This window comes from Chiloscyllium plagiosum, unplaced genomic scaffold (genome assembly GCF_037043375.1).
Source record: "Chiloscyllium plagiosum isolate Xiang-an unplaced genomic scaffold, Cpla_swu_hap1 HiC_scaffold_1, whole genome shotgun sequence".
NCBI classification, from domain to species: domain Eukaryota; kingdom Metazoa; phylum Chordata; class Chondrichthyes; order Orectolobiformes; family Hemiscylliidae; genus Chiloscyllium; species Chiloscyllium plagiosum.
Genome location: NW_028270139.1, coordinates 95,617,347 through 95,640,441, shown reverse-complemented (window position 1 = coordinate 95,640,441; position 23,095 = coordinate 95,617,347). Strand labels below are relative to the sequence as shown.

Below are 23,095 nucleotides of genomic sequence, written 5' to 3'. Positions count from 1 at the left end.
TGAAAGGCTCAAGACAACACACACAAGGCAGGAGAGACTGGCCAGCCCTGCCTGACTTCCAGCTCTCACTCAGGAGGAAGTCCCACCTCAGAGTGCAGATGACCAACTTGATTACGTGCAAGACTCTAGTCCAAGTGGTGGCCAGGATTGAGATAACAAAATGGTCCGTGTATTCAAGTCTTGATTTCCAAGGCTAGTTCAGGGGATCTTAGAGAGGGGAGGAGAGGTGATATTCAGAAGAGCATGATGACACAGAGTGGTGAGAAGAGTGAATCAGGAATCTTCATAGAGAAGTTGAAAGACGGAGTATGACATATTCACGTTGTTTGGGTGAGGGTAAAGGAATTATGCAGGGTTCTTGAGTTTTTTTATTTCAAAAATATACTTTATTCATAAAAATATTTTGATATCTATACAATTGCTGATGCCATTCATATGTATACATTGCATGAATTAACATACAGAGATCGACTTAATCGTTTGTATATACAAGTCTGTATGTTAACCATCTAGATATTTAGCTGAAGCATCGGTGGGGCCCAATTACTGGGTGGCCCCACAGTTCTTCTTACACAGTGGTCTTTCCCCACCGCGCCTTGGCGGCAGCTGCCCCAAGCTTCAGCGCATCCCTCAACACGTAGTTCTGGGCCTTGGAATGTGCCAGTCTGCAACACTCGTTGGTCAACTCCTTCAGCTGGAAGATCAACAGGTTTCGGGCAGTCCAAAGAGCGTCTTTGACAGAGTTAATGATCCTCCAGGCACAGTTGATGTTCGTCTCGGTGTGCGTCCCGGGGAACAGACCATACAGCACGGGAGTCCTGCGTCACAGAGCTGCTCAGGACGATCCTCGACAAACATCACTGCAGTCCTCTCCAGACTTGCTTTGTATAGGCAAATTCCAGAAGGAAGTGTGTGACAGTCTCGTCCTTTCCAGAGCCACTTTGAGGGCTGCGTGCGGTGGGGCAGAGAGTCTGGGCATGCATGAAGGATCTCACCAGCAGAGCCCTTCTCACCACCAGCCAAGCCATGTCTTGGTGCTTGTTAGAAAGTTCTGGCGATGAGGCATTCTGCCAAATGACTTTGACAGTCTGCCCAGAGAACCGCTTAACAGGATCCGCCCTCTCCTTTTCCTGAAGGGTCTTGAGGACATTACATGCTGACCACTTCCTGATGGACTTGCGATCAAAGGTGTTTTATGCAGGGTTGTTGATATGGAAAAGGAGCCCTTTGAAGAGTTCACCCTAAAATCCTTTCCTACCTGAGCCTCTAGCAGGGTAACCTTGGCCAGTTGACAGTTTCAATTGGGGTGAGGCCAGGCAGATGACTACTGGCCTCACTTAAAATGAGAGGCAGGTCAAAGGTAGTTGGGAGAGCAGTATAAAGGCTTACCAAGGAGTTTTGTGTGCTTCCCCGTCAACAAATTGTGACAGGGGACCATAACATTTTGTTTAATACAATAATGAGTTCCTACAGGATTCCAGTCAGGATTGGTGTTAGCACCATTGCTTTTCATCATCAGATGAAAAACCAGTGTAATTATTTGCAAGTTCGTATGTGACTTCAAAATATTTGAGTGTTGGGAATTTTGACTTGGAAAGTAGGTAATAAATTGATCTAGTCTTGGGAGAATGAGCCTGTGTTTGGCAGATAATCGTTAATATAGATAAATATTACATTTGCTCTTGCACTTGGGTAGAGGCAATGCCAAATATTCGTCGACCATGGAGCTTCCATATTAACAGCTGCTGAAAGTGGGTGTTGTTATAGTGCACCATCTATTAATGATCCAGGACAAATCCCAAAAATCTATTGAAAAGGTATTGGTGTACTGTCAGATTAATTCAATCCAAATCAAGGAATACCATTCTGTTCCTTAATAGGGCCATGTGCAGATCCTATTTAGCCTTGACCAGTTTTGGAGTGAATGAAATAGAGTCTCTGAATATGTTCAGAGAAGTTCAGTAGATTGGTACTTAGTTTAAATGTCTCTGTCTATCATGAAACAGAGCTTTTCCATTTCTAAAGCGTTCTTAAACAGGCTTGATGTAAGGTTAAAAAAATAGTGCAGGGGTTTCATTTATGCATAAGATATTTGAGTTGCAGATAAAGGAGGAAGGGAAACATGAGTAAAAATTGGTTAGTATTGCGATGTCAGTATGTTTCTTTTTACACTTTGGTTCGAGGCAAATTATCAATTCATCAATTCATTCAGTATGTGTGATTTCACTGTATCAGTGACGTTAGTCTGTTTCTGTGTGTGGTCAAGATACAGGCAATATACAGACTGGTGAGCATTGGGGAATGTGCCTCACTCACTGTGACCCTGAATCAAAGAGTTTTTATAACATAGTAACAGGTTATTTGGTGCATTATGTCTGCACCAGCTCTCCAAATGGACAATTTAACGAGTGCTCTCTAACCCGACACATTCTTCTGTTTGCTGATAACAATCTAATGGAATCTATTTTGAATATTTTGATTGAACTGGCTTTCAGCACAGCCTCAACAAGTGTGTTCCAGACATTAACCACTTGAACAAGTTTTTCTTCATGTTGCCATCGCTTGTTTTCCCAATTACTCTAAACCTGTACCCTCTTGATTCTTATATGATTCTTTTTCCTATCTCCTGCAACTTCTTTGCCATCAGGAATTGGAGAGAAATTCTCAAGTTTAGCAGGAACTTGTTAGGCTAGCTGACTGGCATTATGAAAGGATGGATTCCAAATATAAAGACCAACTATTGTCCAAAAGCATAGGTAGCATTGGATCATACTGCAGGAGCAAGAGAACCCTAATTATTTTAGTTTAGATATAGCGAAGTATAAAGTATAAAGTATCATTTTTGAAAAATACATTTTTCAATGTGGCTTTTCCTGCTTACCAATATAACCAAAATTAAAACATAAAAAGGAATATGAAAGTGTCAGTGTGATTTTTCAGTGTGTACAAACTGAAGAAACTACTTTGTATGATTCTTTGTCAACATAAACATGTTGAATGGAAATTATTAATGGATATTCCAATTACCAATACTAAACACCAAAAGTAACATTATCTACAAAATGAAAATAATTACTTCCCTGCAAAATGACCATTAATTCTATGAATGCTGCATCGATAGTGGACTGGGGTTGACTAAGCACCTGTGGATATTTACAGACACAACAGAGTTAGGAAGTGCTGATCAATTTCACAGGAGGCAGGAAGGAAGGGAAATCATTTGGGCACAACAATTTGCCAAAAATAGGCATTCATAGAGCTCACAGGTGCAAGTTTAATTTTGAAGGAAGCATTGTCCAAACTTTGGTCTTTGATATTAATAATTCAAATTTTTGATTCCTCGTTTAAGTGCCTTTTTCATTTATGAGACGCATGGTGCTGAGTTTGTGCTGAAATTAAAGGCAGCTCACTTCCTATGAATTCTTTTCCATTGCGCGTCAGCGTTGGCTCAGTTTCAACATTCACTCAGTTTCAGCATTCTTATCTCTTGAGTCAGAAGTTTACAAACCCTAGCCTCACTCCAGAGACTTGAATACTTAAGCCTGTATTTTTCTCTAAACATGTGATGCAGCAGTGACATTAAAGTTGTACTACAGCTATTTTTCCGAGGAATTTTATATTATTTTAGCTTCAGAATTTTCTTACACAAGTTTTTGTAATGACTTTTGACTTTCCTGTGTTACAACAGCCAAAATTTCACTAAACTCATGCAAAAGATCAGATGATGCAAGCTTCCTACACGTATATTCATTTTCGATTGGGGGTTAATAAATGCCAAAAAAAATTAGGGGCAGCATGACTCAACGTTACTATATCTGGCGATTTATTGTGATTTTTCTTGAGCAATTTATTTTAATTTTGCTCTACAGAGATCTGGAATACAATTACTGCATCAATGCTAGTAATCTCATCAAAATCTGTTACATTAAAAAGACAAAAGATTTGTCTTTATAATTTTATTTTATTAAACAAGTTGTCCTTAACATGTGGATAACTGGTGCTGATATGATTGCCTTAAACTTTAATTGTCATAATGTTTTAAAATAACGTACTTTAGGAAGAAAGATGGTGTAGGTTGTGTGGTCTTCTCACTGTGCGTTGGGTTATTATGACCATATTGACTATGTCATTTCCATTCATGGCACTATACTTTCTAACCAGTGGATGTGAAGCACTTTGAAATGCTCTGTGTTCATGGAAGCCATAGTGTAAATATAATGAAAGCAAAAAATGGCTGAGAAATCTCAGCAGATTAGACAGCATCTGCAGACGTAAGCAAAATTAATCTTAATGTTAACTTGGATTTTCTCTGCAAATGCTGTCTGACCCATTGAATTTTCCAAGTGTTTTTTTTGTTTTTATTTCAGATTTTCAGCATCCACAATATTTTGCCTTTGTAATATAAATGTAAGTTCTGTATCAAAATGCAAATTCAAATGTTTAGTAATGAAATACCCATGAAGGACTATTATTATTTTTATTATTATTATTAGTTATCTGTAGTTAACACTGTTCTGAAGATTTTCACACCACCAAAAATGAGTTAATAAAAACAAGCTAGATATGGTCATGAAACTTATCTATTTTAATGTTTCAGGTTCTGTTTCAATAATAGGCAAGAACATTCGAAAGCTGATTGGAGGCAGATGTTCGCAGGTAAAGGGACGGCTGGAAAATGGGAAGCCTTCAGAAATGAGATAACAAGAATCCAGAGAAAGTATATTCCTGTCAGGGTGAAAGGGAAGGCTGGTAGGTATAGGGAATGCTGGATGGCTAAAGAAATTGAAGGTTTGATTAAGAAAAAGAAAGAAGCATATGTCAGGTACAGACAGGATAGATCGAGTGAATCCTTAGAAGAGTATAAAGGAAGTAGGAGTATACTTAAGAGGGAAATCAGGAAGGCAAAACGGGGACATGAGATAGCTTTGGCAAATAGAATTAAGGTGAATCCAAAGGGTTTTTACAAATATATTAAGGACAAAAGGGTAACTAGGGAGAGAATAGGGCCCCTCAAAGGTCAGCAAGGCGGCCTTTGTGTGGAGCCACAGAAAGTGGGGGAGATACTAAATGAATATTTTGCATCAGTATTTACTGTGGAAAAGGATATGGAAGATATAGACTGTAGGGAAATAGATGGTGACATCTTGCAAAATGTCCAGATTACAGAGGAGGAAGTGCTGGATGTCTTGAAACGGTTAAAGGTGGATAAATACCCAGGACCTGATCAGGTGTACCTGAGAACTCTGTGGGAAGCTAGGGAAGTGATTGCTGGGCCTCTTGCTGAGATATTTGTATCATCGATAGTCACAGATGAGGTGCTGGAAGACTGGAGGTTGGCAAACGTGGTGCCACTGTTTAAGAAGGGCAGTAAAGACAAGCCAGGGAACTATAGACCAGTGAGCCTGACCTTGGTGGTGGGCAAGTTGTTGGAGGGAATCCTGAGGGACAGGATGTACATGTATTTGGAAAGGCAAGGACTGATTCGGGATAGTCAACATGGTTTTGTACGTGGGAAATCATGTCTCACAAACTTGATTAAGTTTTTTGAAGAAGTAACAAAGAAGATTGATGAGGGCAGAGCAGTAGATGTGATCTATATGGACTTCAGTAAGGCATTCAACAAGGTTCCCTATGGGAGACTGATTAGCAAGGTTAGATCTCATGGAATACAGGGAGAACTAGCCATTTGGATACAGAATTGGCTCAAAGGTAGAAGACAGAGGGTGGTGGTGGAGGGTTGTTTTTCAGACTAGAGGCCTGTAACCAGTGGAGTGCCACAAGGATCAGTGCTGGGCCCTCTACGTTTTGTCATTTACATAAATGATTTGGATGCGAGCATAAGAGGTACAGTTAGTAAGTTTGCAGATGACACCAAAATTGGAGGTGTAATGGACAACAAAGAGGGTTACCTCAGACTACAACAGGATCTGGACCACTTGGGCCAATGGGCTGAGAAGTGGCAGATGGAGTTTAATTCAGATAAAAGCGAGGTGCTGCATTTTGGGAAAGCAAATCTTAGCAGGACTTATACACCTAAGGAGTGTTGCTCAACAAAGAGATCTTGGAGTGCAGGTTCATAGCTCCTTGAAAGTGGAGTTGCAGGTAGATAGGATAGTGAAGAAAGTATTTGGTATGCTTTCCTTTATTGGTCAGAGTATTGAGTACAGGAATTGGGAGGTCATGTTACGGATATACAGGACATTGGTTAGGCCACTGTTGGAATATTGCATGCAATTCTGGTCTCCTTCCTATCGGAAAGATGTTGTGAAACTTGAAATGGTTCAGAAAAGATTTACAAGGATGTTGCCAGGATTGGAGGATCTGAGCTACAGGGAGAGGCTGAACAAGCTGGGGCTGTTTTCCCTGGAGCGTCGGAGGCTGAGGGGTGACCTTATAGAGATTTACAAAATTATGAGGGGCATGGATAGGATAAATAGGCAAAGTCTTTTCCCTAGGGTCGGGGAGTCCAGAACTAGAGGGCATAGGTTTGGGGTGAGAGGGTAAAGATATAAAAGAGACCTAAGGGGCAACGTTTTCACGCAGAGGGTGGTACGTGTATGGAATGAGCTGCCAGAGGAAGTGGTGGAGGCTGGTATAATTGCAACATTTAAGAGACATTTGGATGGGTATATGATTGGAATGGTTTGGAGGGATATGGGCCGGGTGCTGGCAGGTGGGACTAGATTGGGTTGGGATATCTTGTCGGCATGGACGGATTGGACTGAAGGGTCTGTTTCCATGCTGTACATCTTTATGACTGTATGACTCTAAGTCCATGCAGTTGCTACAACTGCACAGTAAAAGAAGTAGATGGCAACTTTTGAGTAAATAAAGCAACTGTCTGAATGCTGTATCATGTGAATTATTAGGAAACTGTTGATAATCAAAAAGTGTAAAAAAAAATTAGTGTTATTACTGTTACCAGTAATCAAGGTGATAAAAGTATTGATGAAGCTAATGGCGCTCACTGTTATTTATTGGAAAATGCTGCAGTAATTTTGGGTGAGGGCAATCATCTGAATGATGATAAATTGGAGAAGGAAGTTGTGCAACAGTCCTTGTGTACCAGTTGCTGAAAGTAAGCATGCAGGTGCAGCAGGCTGTGAAGTAGACTAACACTACGTTGGCCTTCACTCAGCCATTTTCTAATCAAAAAATGTTGAGCCAATCTAGGTGAATCTTTATCAACCAAATTTGCCCCATTGTGCTTGGGCCCAAGCCTTTTACTACAATCAGTGGTAACTGAAATTTATGTTTCTCGTAAGAGACTATTAATCTGTCAAGGTTCCGTTATATACATTCTCAGACAAGCTGAGGTCTTGAGCAAACATAAGGCTTGGAGTCCAGAGTAAATCTTGCTAAAGGCTGGTTCTGTGATCACTGAAACGTCTGCACTGGTATTAACCTCCACTAGAACTGGGTGACCATTTAACCAGACACTTATTTTGGTTGGTTCTGATTTAGATATTGCTGAGCAATTTGGTTGTTCCAAACCAGATGTAGGTTGGCATTACAAGGCATGCACTTTGGATACCAGCCTATGAATCTCCTGCTCAATTTAAGTCAAGTAGGACTCTTCTGTTGTCTTAGGCAGCAACTACAATGGCTTGCTGGCCTGGATCCTGAAGAAAATTTTTAACATTTGGCCAAAGGTTGGCTTTGTTTTGCTGTGGGCTGACCTACAGTCCCTCTGTTCAGGATATGCTCTGAGTGAGGCTGTGCTATTGCCTTCACTCAGGTGGTGTTCCCCAAGCTCAGGTGGGGTAGCAAGGGTGTCCTCTTCCATTGGAATGCTCTGCAATTCATCTGCTTCATTTGCCACATTTTCCAATGATAAAACCAGTTGTAGTTCCTGTTTGAAGCCCACTTGGTTTTACATAGTTACATCATTAATTCCACATGCCAAATGGTCTCTCAGTATCTCATTAAGGGTTAAACCAAAATCACATACATCTACCAGTCATCTCAACCTCATCAAAAATCCTAATATGGATTCCCCTGGTTCCTGAATTGGCAAGTAAAACTGATAGTGTCTCAAAATTAAAGGAGATGTGGTCCGTAATATTCCTTAACTAAATCTGTCAATTTTTCAAAAGTTGTAGTATCTGCTGCCTCAGGGAAAGTTAGGCCCCTGATAACTGAAAAAGCTACGGGTTCACAAGCTGTCAGGAGAATTACGCCTAGCTTTTCATCTGCTCTAGTGTCATTTGCCTGGAGAAAAAAATGCATTCATTCCAAATACTGGGCCCAGTCTTCAATGGCAGGATTGAATGAGTCAAGCTTCCCAAATAATAGCATGATGTCAGAAATGCTTACCCCAGCTCAAAGACATCTGTTGCAAGCAAATTTCTTCAGGAGCAGGCTTTTCTCCCATTGCCACTTAAATATCTCCAAGGTCATTGGTATCCCCTCACCAAGTCACTCTTTATTTATAGGTGGAGAGTCCTTGGCATTGATGCAGCTCTCAGAGTGAACAGGATACTTAACACTCTTGTTCTTATCTGTCAGCAGGGCTCCCTGATCGGATCACATTGACAGCCCCAATCAGGGTACGCATATTCTATGAGGTCCACCTGTCTGACCTTGTTACAATCACTACATTTTGCACTTTTGGTAATGTACATTTTAAATTGTTATGGAATATAATTTAACAACTTTTTATAAAGTATATTTTGGAGAATGAGTAACTGTCATTTTCAATAATTTAGGTGAAATTTCTTTACCTGAAAAGTTGTTGGAATGGTGAAATTGTTACATGTGATGTGAAATGTGTTACAGTTGATGTGAAATTATATTAATAGGACATCAATAGCACAGATGCTTATTGAGGTAAAGCTAGCTGGATGCATGATGAAGAGTAAAAGTCTGGATGGATACGGTCAGGTGAAATAGCACATTGGAGGCACATATAGAGCAACATAGCATTTGGGATGAATGGCACCTTTCGGTGCTATAAAGTCTATGTAGTTATATGTGTAAAGTTGCCTGAAGGATGAAGATAATTTCAAATAAAATTATCATTTTTTGCATCTTTCAAACAAATAAGCTGTATTGAATCAGATATCTTTAAAAATAAATATTATTAAATTCAGGATTAGCTTTTCCCCTTAATCCTTTGTTATGTTCTGTCCTCTTTCTGTTTTGCTTCTGTAATTCCTCCACTCTCTGATTCATTTACATTACTCTTCCCTGTATGTTTCTTATTTTAACAACGTTTCATATTGTGCGATTCTATTTTCTATTTCTGTTTCTTTCTTTCTCCTTTGAAAGGGTTAAAGACATTCCAATTGTACAAGAAATTATCTTCTGTGTTTGTGACGGAAACTAAATGCCAGGGCCAGGTACAGAAAAATAAGGATGGTGAACTACAGGTTTCTGGATTGCCCTGGACATATCATATTATCATTCTTCCTTAAATTCTATTGTAGGATCATTATTTCTGCTTCCACGTCCCAGAAGAAGAGAGGAGCATGAATGATGGAGCCTGAGTGTACCAGCAAGGCTTGTTTCTCTGAATGCATGTATTTCAAATCGGACATGACAAAGATTGCAGTGATCTGGAGACATCTGATGTTGTTTGCTGGTTGAAGGATTACCATGGTTCAGAATTTAAAATCACACACCAGGTTATAGTCCAACAGGTTTATTTGAAAGCACCAGCTTTCAAAGCACTGTTCCTTCATCAGGTGGTTGTCCACCTGATGGAGGAGCAACACTCCAAAAGCTAGTGCTTCCAAATAAACCTGTTGGACTATTACCTAGTGTGTTGTGAGATTTTTAACTTTGTCCACCCCAGTCCAACATCAGTACCTCCAAATCAGGATTCAGAATGGCATTCATTGGGAGATTGTTCAGAATGATTCAAAGGTGGGATTATTTTTTCTTCTTCTTTTTTTCTTTTTCTTTTTTCTTTTCTTTTTTTATGTTTTAACCCCCACACTACCGCCTAACTGCGGTAGTGCTTATTTTTTCCCAGCACCCATGGTGTGTGTGTGTGTAGGTGTGAGACACAGTGAGAGACACAAGGTGCACAAATCTTTATTCAATTTCCACCACCAGGAAGATAGGAAAACACCCGGGTGGCCAGTGACAAACACTGCCCTTCACATCAAAGGGCAGTGCTGTGTGATCAAACAGTGAAGGGGAGGGCAGGGACTAAATCAAAATAGAGTTGGAGGGGGAAATAATGCACTCCACTCCCTGCGGCGCCCACCTCTCCCTGAACAACTCCAGGTGTTGGTGGACACCGCGTGCTCCTTCTCCAAGGACACCCGGGCTCTAACGTAACCGCGGAAGAGGGGCAGGCAGTCGGCCCTAACGACCCCCTCCACAGCCCGCTGCCTCGACCTGTTGATGGCCAGTTTGGCCAGGCCCAGGAGCAGACCCACAAGGAGGTCTTCAAACCTGCCTTCTCTCCTCTGTACCAGGTGGCCAAAGATCAGGAGCATGGGACTGAAGTGCAACCAAAAGCAGAGGAGGAGGTTTTTAAGAAAATCAAAGAGGGAGTGCAAACGCCCACACCCAATATACACGTGGTCCATGGACTCCACAGCGCCACAGAACAAGCAGTTGGGCTGGGAGTCCATGAACCACCGCAATCTGCGGTTGCAGGGGACCGTTGCGTGCAGCACCCTCCACCCCAGATCCCCGAGAGAAAGTGGGAGGACTCCCGCGTAGAGAGCCCTCCACTGGGGATCCCCACTGCCCGGTGGCAAATGGGCACGCCAAGGCGTGTCCGGATGGTGGATGAGGGAGAAGAGGTGGATGGTGTGCAGCAGCAGTCTATACAGGGCCCGTCTTTTTACCCCCTGAAAGGGAACAAAATTAAAATTCCGGAGGCGGCTCAGGTTGTGGGGCACAGGCTCCCACGGGAAGTACGGGACCTTGGGGCCAATGTGAAATTCCGTCCGGGCTGGGGTGAGCGCGGACGGGATCCCACCGCACACCTGAGCGTCCTCCAACTGGTGCACTACGTCGGGTCCGAGCACCGCCGTTTTAAGGCGTCGGATGGCGGTGGCCACGTACCGGACGTCTACCGCTGCCCTGCTGGCTATGTCCTGCGGCAGCGTCCAGCCCAGGCCCCCGGCACCCAGCACGTCCCCAACCCTGGTCGCCCTCGCCACCACGGCCCTCTCCTCCGACAGCCACTCGAACCCGCGAGAAAGGTGGGATTATATGTGTTTATGAGCCAGCTGTGATTTGCTTTGCTGTTTGAAAGGTGTAGATTATTTGTCCCCTCAACTCCCCTCTACAAATCAATCATGGCTAGATTCTAAGTGATTTTTTTTGTCTCTTATGTAGCATGATTATTTTTATAATGCCCTCTTTTTAGAAACATTGGTACCAAAACTGAGGACTCCCAATTAAAAACATTATATAAAGTGGAATGTTTATTGCTAAATGTGGAAAATCAGCTCAATAGTTGAATTGGATGGGAGTTCGTTTTGAGTAGTTTGGCTTACACTTCTGACGTAAAATTTTAAGTAGTTGTGATTTCTTTATTCAGAGATTATTTTGATTTCTAACCAAATCCCTTCTCACTCATTTATTAAAATCTTCATGTTTCGATAGAGATGATGACAGTCTTCAGACTGATGGAGCTGGTGCAAACCATTGTCTTGTGCTGCTGTGGCTCTGGGATGGCAGTCTGTTGCAGACAAAGACATTGCACTGACAGGGTTGTCAGTATCATAATCTGCCATTTCTTGCTGATGTCCTTACAGCAGAGTTGTGTATACAAGTGGTCATGATACAAATCACCAGAATACACAGAAGTCTTTGGGTATGGAATTTTCTATTAATTAAACAGTTAATACTGACTATTACTGTCTATGGTAAAAATCAGTAACTGATTTGTTTGGTTTATAAATAAAATTAACATCTGTGTTTATTTAATTACTTACATTAGTAAAGTGTAGTTGTAGAAATTATGTCTTACTCATCTGTAACTTGAAACCATGGAGATTAATTTGATAATTGGTATTAAGGATAACAAAGTACAGCCAAGCTGATTCAAACCAAAGGAAACTGTCACCCTCAAACAAGAAGACGCCAACAGCAATGTTGAAATATAAAACAAAATGCTTCATAAATACAGTCAGAGTTTTATTTCTATAATCCATGCCCCTTCAGGATGAATTTGAATTTATTCACATCTTTTTCTACATAAAATACATGCAACGCCACAATATATTCAGCTCTTTTATATGATAGTTACATTTTTCTGAAAACAATTTAGTAAATAAAAAGTTGAATGAGGAGCATTTAAATAAAATCAGATGAGATGGAAAGGCACCACTTTTCATTGGGCATTTAACATTGAAAAGATGGTTAACATTTTAGTGGAATCTCTTCAGGATATATTCCCATCTGAAAAAAAATCAACCAATCTTTGACTTTCAAGTATTCAAAGACATATTGTGCATTTTCATTTTTACCTGTTCATTTAGTAAAGATAACAGTGCCTTCTCTGCACACCTATGCTAGTTTTGACAATATATACATAGTGAAGCACAAAAATAAATTCAAATGTTTGTTCTCTATTAAGGAACATGGAGTTTCAACAACAATGAATAGTATCTAATATTTTACTATATATACACATTTTATTTTTGAAAGACATATCTGGTTTTACAATATTTTAACAGTAAGAATGAATGTTATTTGCTAATTAATGAATGGTCTGGAGGCTGGTACAATATATGGCCGAATAAAACAGCTAATTACAGATTATGAAATGCAGAAGATGGCAATGCATTATAAAGGAACAAAGTTGACTATTGTCAGCAATTTTACATACAATCTTGTGGCTACATTTTCTGAGGCAAAGCTATTCTCTATTAACTATCTTTGCCAATTTGCATGCACATTGATTTCTTTTTAAATGGAGAAGCTAAGGCTAAGTTTGTAGATTGGGACACTACCTAAACAAATTTAAAAATTGAAATAAGAAACAATTAGGTGATAACAAACTTGTAGTTTAGAAAATTGGGATTCCAAATGGGAAAAGAGCTGAGGGGAATGAGGATAGACCTGAAAATGGATGAGGCAAAGGATAAGGAGGCTTCAATGGGAATGCTTGGAAAGAGATAAGACATGCATACTATTAAAAACAAACTTAGATTAAACAAGCACAGTAAGTTTTAAGTGGAATTGAGGACAGTGTTGTGGGTGAGATGCTAAACTATAATGACATAATAGGAGAGAAAAATAGCTTTGGGAGTGGTAACTGAGACTCCCTGTTCAATGTCTAGCTTTCCCCAAACCATGCTCAGAAATGGAGTCAAGGTGCTGGAAGTGCTTTCCTGAATGTCAGTTCGTATTTAAGTCAGGCCTGGCTTCCACTGAATTTTAATATGTGTAAGATGAAAGGAGCGTGTTGGCATAAACACAGAAATCAAAGTTCTTAAAAGCTACATCTGCTATGGCGGGCAGATCCATGCTCTGAAACTTTATCCTTTGGGACCGTGGATGACACACAATGTTTTAAGGCACTTTCTACAAAATATAATAAAGTTAAGAATGTCAATTATTAACAAAATAGTGCTTCTGTACAAACAACATTTCATAGTCCACATAGGCGCGTGTTTCAATACAACATCCAAGAATTGCATTATACAATGAGTTCCAACAGAACTCATTTCAGATCGAAATCTGGGCAAACATTAGCGGGGGGTTTGTCCTTCCTCTCCGATAGAGCTATTTGTTTCATCCTGAAGAAGATTCTGCTTCAGGTCCTCACTGCTGTGTCCCGATCCTTGCTCGATTTCTGTTTTAAAAAGCGAGTGAGGTTCACTGTCAATGAATTCGCATGCTACATATGCACCTTTACAGCATTCAATGTTTCATTTCTCGAGTTGCGCATTATTTCTGTCTGTGTGTACACGATTTGGGGAGATTTCTTTCTCCCCCGGACAATATTTCAATTTCTCCCACCCTCGCGCAATGTTTCAGATTCAAATCGATACTGGGCGAATTCCGAGGGAGTCGATGCAGTTTTGTGCTGCGGTGGATTACCTGGTAGAGACGCAGATTCCCTCCGGTTTCCAGGTTTTGTTTCAGGGATTTGAAAGAACGGGAACTTCATGCACTGGCCAGTCTCCCTGTTACAGATCCCAAACGGACACTGACACTGCTTCCTGCACTCCAGGCCATAGGTTCCAAAGGGACAGTCTGAAAGAGCAACACCCGATTACAGCGGCGCGGTCAGCCGGCTTAAAGTAACTTCAATGACAGCCTTATACAACATAATGGTAGTGTCCCCACCTCTGAGCTAGAAGACCTGAGTTTAGCTCCCCCCCCCCCGCTCATATATCTGCCACATAATGAGTGTGCAACATGAGATCGCGCCGCAACTGCATTCATTTTACAATCAGGAGCTTATACAGGCTTTCTGCGTTTCCCTTGTTCACCCACAGTCCCAGGTTGTACAGATACCTGAACGTGCCCATGCTCGGAGTTAGCAAGCTGCATGACAGCGCTCTATTAAGATGAACCGCTAGTTTACAATCTGCCTTAGGACTGAAATTCTAATTGTGAGGTGTCAGTCAGTTCCAAACAAAGAATGCAGTTGCTAGACTAAGCCGGAACCTCTTACATCGATCAGCTACACCTCTAACAGACAGAAGTGTCAGGGGACCGGGACACTGGGATCTGTCCTCGACCAGACGAAAGGAGGGATTTGCAGAAGGGCAGACTGACAGACCTCTGAAGGCGGTGTAAACAGTGAGAGCATTTTCAGACTTTGATGTTCCATGGCTGATATTGGCGGTGGGTTGAAAACAAATGCTGGAGACCACGGCGGGTCAGATGGGGAGACAGAGCCAGCTACCGTTTGCAGTCTGGATGCCTCTCCTCATCCAAGCTGGGCACTGGCAGTAAGCTAACCAGGAACCAGCCACTGCGCTGCTGTTTACATGGTCCCACAGGCGCCGGGACTCCTGATCTAGCTGCTGGATGCGTGTTCAAAGGTGGATTCAGTTATTGCCAAAAGACTCCAGTGGGCAACAGAGCCCCCAATATTAATTGTAAATAACAGCACAAGCTGAGAATGGTCTGGCGCTACGTGAATTGCACGCATCATGACCACTCCAATATCTACAATATGGGAATACAAATCCGGAAAACTAAATTCGGAGACATCCAGGGATCGACTCCTCTTTTCCCCTAAGAAGGACACACTTTTCAGGTCAGGACGCTATCCACTCATTTTATATTGAAGACACTCAGTGCAGTGCGATAGGGACCTGCCTCAGTGTATGTACAAAGGTGTGCTCTGGGCTGACCGGAAAGGATGCATTTTCTTAAAAAAAATTGCAGTGTTGGGAAATCAGAAACAAAACCAGAAACGGCTGAAAAAAAACTCAGCGGGTGTGGCAGCATCTGTGGAAAGAAAGCAGAGTTAACCTTTCGGGTCCAGTGACCCTTCTTCAGAGACCCCTTTTCTGTTTGCATCCCTGACCAAATGCTTAGGCCATTGACTTGCATAAAGACCATCCACATAACAGCGAGTGAAAGGCTGGCTAGCTTCAATTCACAGCCTAACAGAGCTTTCAAATCCTTTTCCAAATACTGCAACCTTTTAACCCCTACATTCTGATAAAAGACCATCAGTGCTTAAACTTAAACACACACAAGGTGCTGAACCATCCCGGAGAAGGTGGGATTAATACATTTCACTTCCCCCCACCCCCTACAGTGTGCATTTACCTCTGCAAATACCATATTCATCTCCGAAGTCGTCTTCTTCGCTGTTAAAATGGCACCGTAAGCCCGGTCCGCATTTAACCCCATCCATTCCGGCCACAGTGCGGTAACACACCTCTCCCCTGGCGGCTGCACACACCTTGCAGCAGCCGCAGTCATCCAGTACGGTCCTTTTACAACCCGCCGTCCCGGGACACGCGGCGGTCCGTTCACACGGGTACGAACAGTCAACGGCATACTTCAGAGTGAAGCCTTGCACCGTGAGCCCAGTGAAAAGGAGCAATAAGCAAGCGGCGCTAGCCCTAGCCATCTCTCCAGAGTTGTAGTTGCACTGGCCGTCTGCACTGAGCCGCAGCACGCTGCCTTTTATCAGGCGTGTGCCCACATGTTTTTCACCGGCTCCGTTTCCTAAATCCGGTGTTGTTGTCTTCTGGGCAGCTTGTGTTGTAGGTTTCCAAATCCGGGCTGGAAGTCGATGGAATTAAACATGTTAAACAGGGTTGCCATCCAGGAATTGAAACGATGCGTTGACGTAAGATGTTATGTTTAGATGTTTTGTAAGGATTTTCAGCTTCGAGCTGTCACGTACTCGTCAAATGTTCAAGGACGCGAAGAACAACAAACAAACAGTGAATTCCTCCGAGTCTCTGGGGTTGTGTGCGGCCACTCGAGCGGGCACAGCAGCTTCTGGCATCATTTCAGTTTCTCACGTCCCAGCAATGTTCAGACACGTGCATCCCCCTCGAGCTCATTTCCTAACGAATGAAAATGTATGCTTGCAATGATTAACTTTTGGTCCTCTAAACCAACACTTTAAAAGGGTTGTCACTTTATAAAATCTGTTTCCAAACAGAAACGCTGCGAACGCTGATCTTTCAGCAACAAAAGCGTGCAGATTGACAGGAATGGTCAGAGCAAGAGGAGTGCATTCCTTCCAGGTTCCTCCAGCTCTGTATTTCAGCATCTCTGATGAGAACTGCTTCACCCGTGGTGGACATGCATTCAGCTGCCTAGGCTCTATTGTCTGGAATTCCCTCTTTGCATTTCAACCGATGACATTTTTTAATGTGCCTCTTTTACCTATTTGTCCAAACTTCATAGCTACTTGTTGCCTATCTCTATATTTCAACTGATGTCACATTATGTTTTGCCACCCTTCTGTGAAATGCCTTGGGATATTTCAAAATATTACGAGAACATATAAGTACAAGTCTTGTTGTTGTATGCTGATTTATTTCCACTGTTTATATGGACCCAACTGCAATTGAGTGTCACATCTATTGGTCCATCAAATAGCCATTATACTGCAAGCAAAGCACAATTTCAGTCCTGTGCATACTTTAAGCGTACATTCACATAACTCTTAAAATTGCTGCAAATAACTTCCATTTAACCACAGATGTTATATTGTGTTCTGTTGGAGATCCTGGCCCCTGATATGGCAATCCCAGTGTAAACTTGTTGGATTTGCTGAAGCTGCTGTTCAAGGAAATCCCTCTTCTAATCCCAATTTGGTCTTTTTTTTGCAACTTTTTGACACACTTTAGGCCTTTTTGTGACCCACTGTGCATGTTCCACATGTTTGTTTTACATCCAGAAGTGCTTTTACACACAACTGGACATTTTATTTCTATCATTAAATCATCTATGGTATTTTTTTCACCTATTAGCCACCACAATGTTTTCTAATTGATTAATTTACATGCAGAGCCCATTAAGGGCAGCTCAGTGTCACTCGTTTTATTTTTTACAAGATGGAGGAGGCAGCACTAATTACTGTTTGACTGGATAGAGACATTTTTTCGGCACACACAGTTACTTTCTAATCAATTTGCTCAGAGAAGGTATGAAGATAAAGCCAGTAGAACTTGACCCTGGGCCTCCTGGAACATTTCCACTGTTCCACAACAGTCCCTTTGCTGGCTTTTTACAAAAATATATTTTGTTCTATATCCAGAAGTGCTTTCTAACACCACTGAGCAACTTTCCTACCACCAAAATCACCGTGACTCTTGTTTTTTTCTCTCTTTAAATGCTAATCACTGCCAGTAAATTGATTGTTGAAAAAAATTAACCTATTTTCTGATCTAGCTTTTCAAAGATGTTATTGCACATCTCTGGAGCAGATGGGTCTTGAACACAGACCTCTCGGTCCGGGGTAGGGACACTGTGCCACAAGAGGGTCCAATCTGCCTGACATTCACAATTGCTTGCCAAGGGACATTACCAGTTGAACCATTGATGAAAGAGTGTTCAGCTGCCTTCTCTTTATTCTTTAGTATCTTCCAACTTGAACTGTTCTACCTGTCGATTTCTGTCTCTCCACCACCTTAAACCCTATCATTTTGATTCAAGTCCTCTAACCCGCACATTATCCTTTTGCATGAGCTCCTTTGTTCCTTTAGTTCAATTATCCACCCTCTATTTTACATAAAGGAATTGGGAGGTATTCTGTGTCAGTGCTTCCCAGACCTTTTTTTCCCAATTTGACCTCATTTGGAGGCTTGAGAGTTTAGGGTGTAGGTTTGCTCACTGAGCTGTAGATTTGATATCCAGATGTTTCATTACCTGGCTAGGTAACATTATCAGTGGCGACCTCCAAGTGAAGCGAAGCTGTTGTCTCCTGCTTTCTATTTATATGTTTGTCCTGGATGGGGTTCCTGGGGTTTGTGGTGATGTCATTTCCTGTTCGTTTTCTGAGGGGTTGATAGATGGTATCTAGATCTATGTGTTTGTTTATGGCGTTGTGATTGGAGTGCCAGGCCTCTAGGAATTCTCTGGCATGTCTTTGCTTGAGAGTTATTGCAACCCCTCAGTGAGATCTGTGTAAGTGGGATAAGGTGGAGGGCCTGTCAAAATATCAGCTTGTCTGTAAGGATGGGAGAGATTCTGTTATAACTCAGTCAGAGCTTCATGGCAGCCATTACAGCCTTGGAGCTTGGGAAACCAAAATTTCTAATACCCAGTTTGGGGTCCCGACGCTCGCTTTGGAAGGTCCTTTTCCATATTAAAGCAGCTCTGTAAATCCTAGCCGCTGCTGCCACATAGCTGGAACTAACATCCCACAAGTCCCAGATCTTTAGCTACACTGTACTGTATATACTACAGCAAGACGTGGACACTTTTCAGAATTGGGCTGATGAATGGCATGTAAAATTCACTCCATGCAAGTACCAGGCAATGACCATCTCCAACAAGAGAGAATCTAACCATCGCCCTTTGATATTCAATGGCATTACCATCACTGAATCTAACACAATCATCATCCTGCAGGTTACCAGTTTAAAATTGACAAGATTTGAGCTGGGAGAAAGTGAGGACTTCAGATGCTGGAGATCAGAGCTGAAAATGTGTTCCTGGAAAAGCGCAGCAGGTCAGGCACCATCCAAGGAGCAGGGGAATCACATTTCGGGCACGAGCCCTTCTTCAGGAATGAGGAAAGTGTGCCAAGCAGGCTAAGATAAAAGATAGGGAGGAGGGACTTGGGGGAGGGGCGTTGGAAATGCGATAGGTGGAAGGAGGTTAAGGTGAGGGTGATAGGCTGGAGTGGGGGTGGGCGCGGAGAGGTCAGGAAGAAGATTGCAGGTTAGGAAGGTGGTGCTGAGTTCGAGGGTTGGGACTGGGACAAGGTGAGGGGAAGGGAAATGAGGAAACTGGAGAAATCTGAGTTCATCCCTTGTGGTTGGAGGGTTCCGAGGTGGAAGATGAGGCGCTCTTCCTCCAGCCATCGTGTTGCTATGGTCTGGCGATGGAGGAGTCCAAGGACCTGCATGTCCTTGGTGGAATGGGAGGGGGAGTTGAAGTGTTGAGCCACGGGGTGGTTGTGTTGGTTGGTCCGGGTGTCCCAGAGGTGTTCTCTGAAACATCCCGCAAGTAGCCGGCCTGTCTCCCCAATATAGAGGAGGCCACATCAGGTGCAGCGGATGCAGTAAATAATGTGTGTGGAGGTGCAGGTGAATTTGTGGCGGATATGGAAATATCCCTTGGGGCCTTGGAGGGAAGTAAGTGGTGAGGTGTGGGCGCAAGTTTTGCATTTCTTGCGTTTGCAGGGAAGGTGCCGCGAGTGGAGGTTGGGTTGGTGGGGGGTGTGGACCTGACGAGGGAGTCATGGAAGGAGTGGTCTTTTCGGAATGCTGATAGGGGAGGGGAGGGAAATATATCCCTGGTGGTGGGGTCCGTTTGTAGGTGGCAGAAATGACGACGGATGATACAATGTATATGGAGGTTGGTGGAGTGGTAGGTGAGGACCAGTGAGGTTCTGTCCTGGTGGCGATTGGAGGGGCGGGGCTCAAGGGCGGAGGAGCGGGAAGTGGAGGAGATGCGGTGGAGAGCATCGTCGACCACTTCTGGGGGGAAATTGCGGTCTTTGAAGAAAGAGGCCATCTGCGTTGTTCGTTATTGGAACTGGTCCTCCTGGGAGCAGATGCGGCAGAGACGAAGGAATTGGGAATATATGATGGCGTTTTTACAGGGGGCAGGGTGGGAGGAGGTGTAGTCTAGGTAGCTGTGGGAGTCGGTCGGTTTATAGTAAATGTCCGTGTCGATTTGGTCGCCCGAGATAGAAATGGAGAGGTCTAGGAAGGGGAGGGAGGAGTCTGAGACGGTCCCAGGTAAATTTGAGGTCGGGGTGGAAGGTGTTAGTAAAGTGGATGAACTGTTCAACCTCCTCGTGGGAGCACAAGGCAGCGCCGATACAGTCATCGATGTAGCGGAGGAAAAGGTGGGGTGTGGTGCCAGTGTAGCTGCAGAAGATGCACTGTTCCACATATCCTACGAAGAGGCATGTATAGCTGGGCCCATGCGGGTGCCCATGGCTACTCCTTTGGTTCGGAGGAAGTGGGAGGATTGTAAAGAGAAGTTGTTCAGAGTGAGGACCAGTTCAGTCAGTCATAAGAGGGTGTCAGTGGAAGGGTACTGGTTGGTACAGCGGGAAAGGAAGAAGTGGAGGGCTTTGAGTCCTTCGTGATGGGGGATGGAGGTGTACAAGGACTGGATATCCATGGTGAAGATAAGGCGTTAGGGACCGGGGAAGTGAAAATCAAAGCGAGATTTGAGCTGGACCAGCTATATAAATGCTGTGGCTAAAGAACAGACCAGAGGTGAGAAATCTTACAAGGCATAACTCAACAGTGTGACAAAATACTCTCCACTTGCCTGAATGTAGCCCATGTAAAGAACAAACAACATTGTAATATATCTGCAGCATAATGTCCATTTTGACAGACCAATAATGGTAACATTCAACTGCAAGGTTCATATAAACAGCATAGATAGATCAGCATTTATGCAAGAAAAAGGGACTTTTGTGGCATAGTGGTAGTATCCCAAATTCTGGGCTAGGTTCAAATTCCACCTACTTCAGACATGTGTATTAACATCACTGAACAGGATGATTAAAATATCTATATGCAGGAGTAAGTATCCTGCTTTATTAGTACTCCATCCTCCAACTTTGCCATTCACTCACTTCATTGTTGACACACAGTGGCAGCAGTCATACCATCTACAAAATGTACTGCAGTAACTCGCAAAGGATTCTCCATAGCATCTATGAAATCTGTGACCTCTACCACCTAAAAGGACTGGAGCAGCATATACATGGGAGCACTATCACTTGCAAGTTTCCTTCAATGTCACAAATCATCCTTGCTTGGAACTTTATCATCATTGCTTCACTGTCATTGAAAATCTTGAAACTCCCTTCTGGAACGCTGTTGGGGATTTTCATCAATTGTGAAAGACAGAAAAGGGTTTTGCAATTTATTTCCTAATTTTGGACTTCTTCCCTCATTGTCTCAAATATTCATTGTGTTTTAAAGTTTTCACTAAGCAGGGGATGGAATTTGGATTCTGAGAGAGGTCGGTTGAGGTGCTTGTGGAATTTTCAACCTGTGTATGTTTGGATCTTGACATCACTCAGCCTATCTCTGGTTTCACCTAGGTGAGTTTGTACGAGCAGGGAAACTCCTTAGCTGCTGCTGTCAGATAAGGAAGTAACTTATTCAAATATATCATGAACTATTGTTTTATCCAACTCTTCTGGCTCTAACAACTATTTCATCTACCTTCTGGGCTGTAAGCAACTCACTAGGATAAATTAGACTATTTTTTCAGTGAAACTGACAGATAGGGAAGGTGTTGAGTAGTGAAAGTGAAGAGATCCTGACATGGTCAGATTCGAGGCTGCCGCTCATAGTTCTTCAAGAACACTGTGGGACACTGTGAATGCTTCTTGTGGCTTAGATGATCACAGATCATGTGCGGGAAGTATCTCCAGCTGCATAAGTATGAACTTTGGGTTTTGGAACTCATGCGGTGGCTGGAGTCACTGTGGTACTTCTTCAACTATGTGCGTTGTGCATTTCACAAAGTGGTCACTCCACAGATTAAGACCAGGCAGGCCACTAGGCACTCTAGAAAAACCAGGCAGGAAGTGCAAGAGTCCACTGAGTATCCCACTCACTAAGCAGGTTCGATGGTGAGGATGATGGTTTAACAGAGGAATCTAATGAGAATCCAGCCTCTGGTTCAACTGCAAGCTGGGGGAGGGGGGGCGCGGGGGTCTTCAAGAAGAGTGGAATGGCATTAGTGATTTAACAGGCGAACGTTAAAGTGTTCCTGTGACTGTAGATGTATCTCCCAGGTGGTATGTTAGCTTCTTGGTGCCAGGGTTAAGATGTCACAATGTAGCTACAGGATATTCTTTCCAGAGAGGGTGAAGAGCCAGAGATTGTGGTCCATGCTATTCCAATGAAATAGGTAGGAATAGGGAAGAGATCCCGAAAATAGAACATAGGAAGCTAGGCAAGACATTAAACATTTGGATCTCTAAGGCACTATTCTCAGGATTTCTTTCATTACCACATGCTAGAGAATATAGAAGTAGGAAGTAATACTGAGCACACAGCTGATAAAATGGTGCAGAAAGAATGGCTTTAGATTTCTGGGGCATTGGGACCAGTTCCGGGACATGTGGATGTGTGCAAGGAGAATGGATGCCAGCTTAGAAAGGTTGGGACAAAATACCCTCACAGGGAGATTTGCTACTGCTGTTGAGGAGAGTTTAGACTAGCTTGTCAGCTGAATGGGTTGCCAAGAGGGAATTTAGATAGAATTAAAAACAAAGAAGGTTATGGCAAATGGAAAAGCTATAAGAGAAAGTGGAAGGTGACAAGAGCTAACCCTAGAATCAGCCAGTGTCAAACTGCAGTATCGAGTTACAAAGGCAGAACGATGAAGACTCTATCTGAACGTACTCACTCAGGTAAGCACTTGTAGGAGTAAAAGGTTATTGATTTAGTTGCCATAGAAAGTGGTTGCCGATCTGCCACCACTCTGGTGGGAACAGAATGTTAAATTTCATTTAGGACGGATAGGCAAAAGGGTAAAG

At 42.8% G+C, this 23,095-nt stretch overlaps 1 protein-coding gene across 1 annotated transcript; it reads right to left on the bottom strand.

The window, feature by feature from the left end:
- Positions 1-12,100: 12,100 nt before the first annotated feature.
- On the bottom strand, positions 12,101-16,625 carry esm1 (endothelial cell-specific molecule 1). The gene is made up of 3 exons (XM_043701527.2): positions 15,709-16,625; positions 14,017-14,172; positions 12,101-13,768 (listed from the first exon to the last, which is right to left on the bottom strand). The coding sequence occupies exons 1-3, from the start codon at positions 16,013-16,015 to the stop codon at positions 13,665-13,667; spliced, it is 567 nt and encodes a 188-aa protein (XP_043557462.2). The 5' UTR covers positions 16,016-16,625; the 3' UTR covers positions 12,101-13,664.
- Between the last annotated feature and the right edge of the window lie 6,470 nt (positions 16,626-23,095).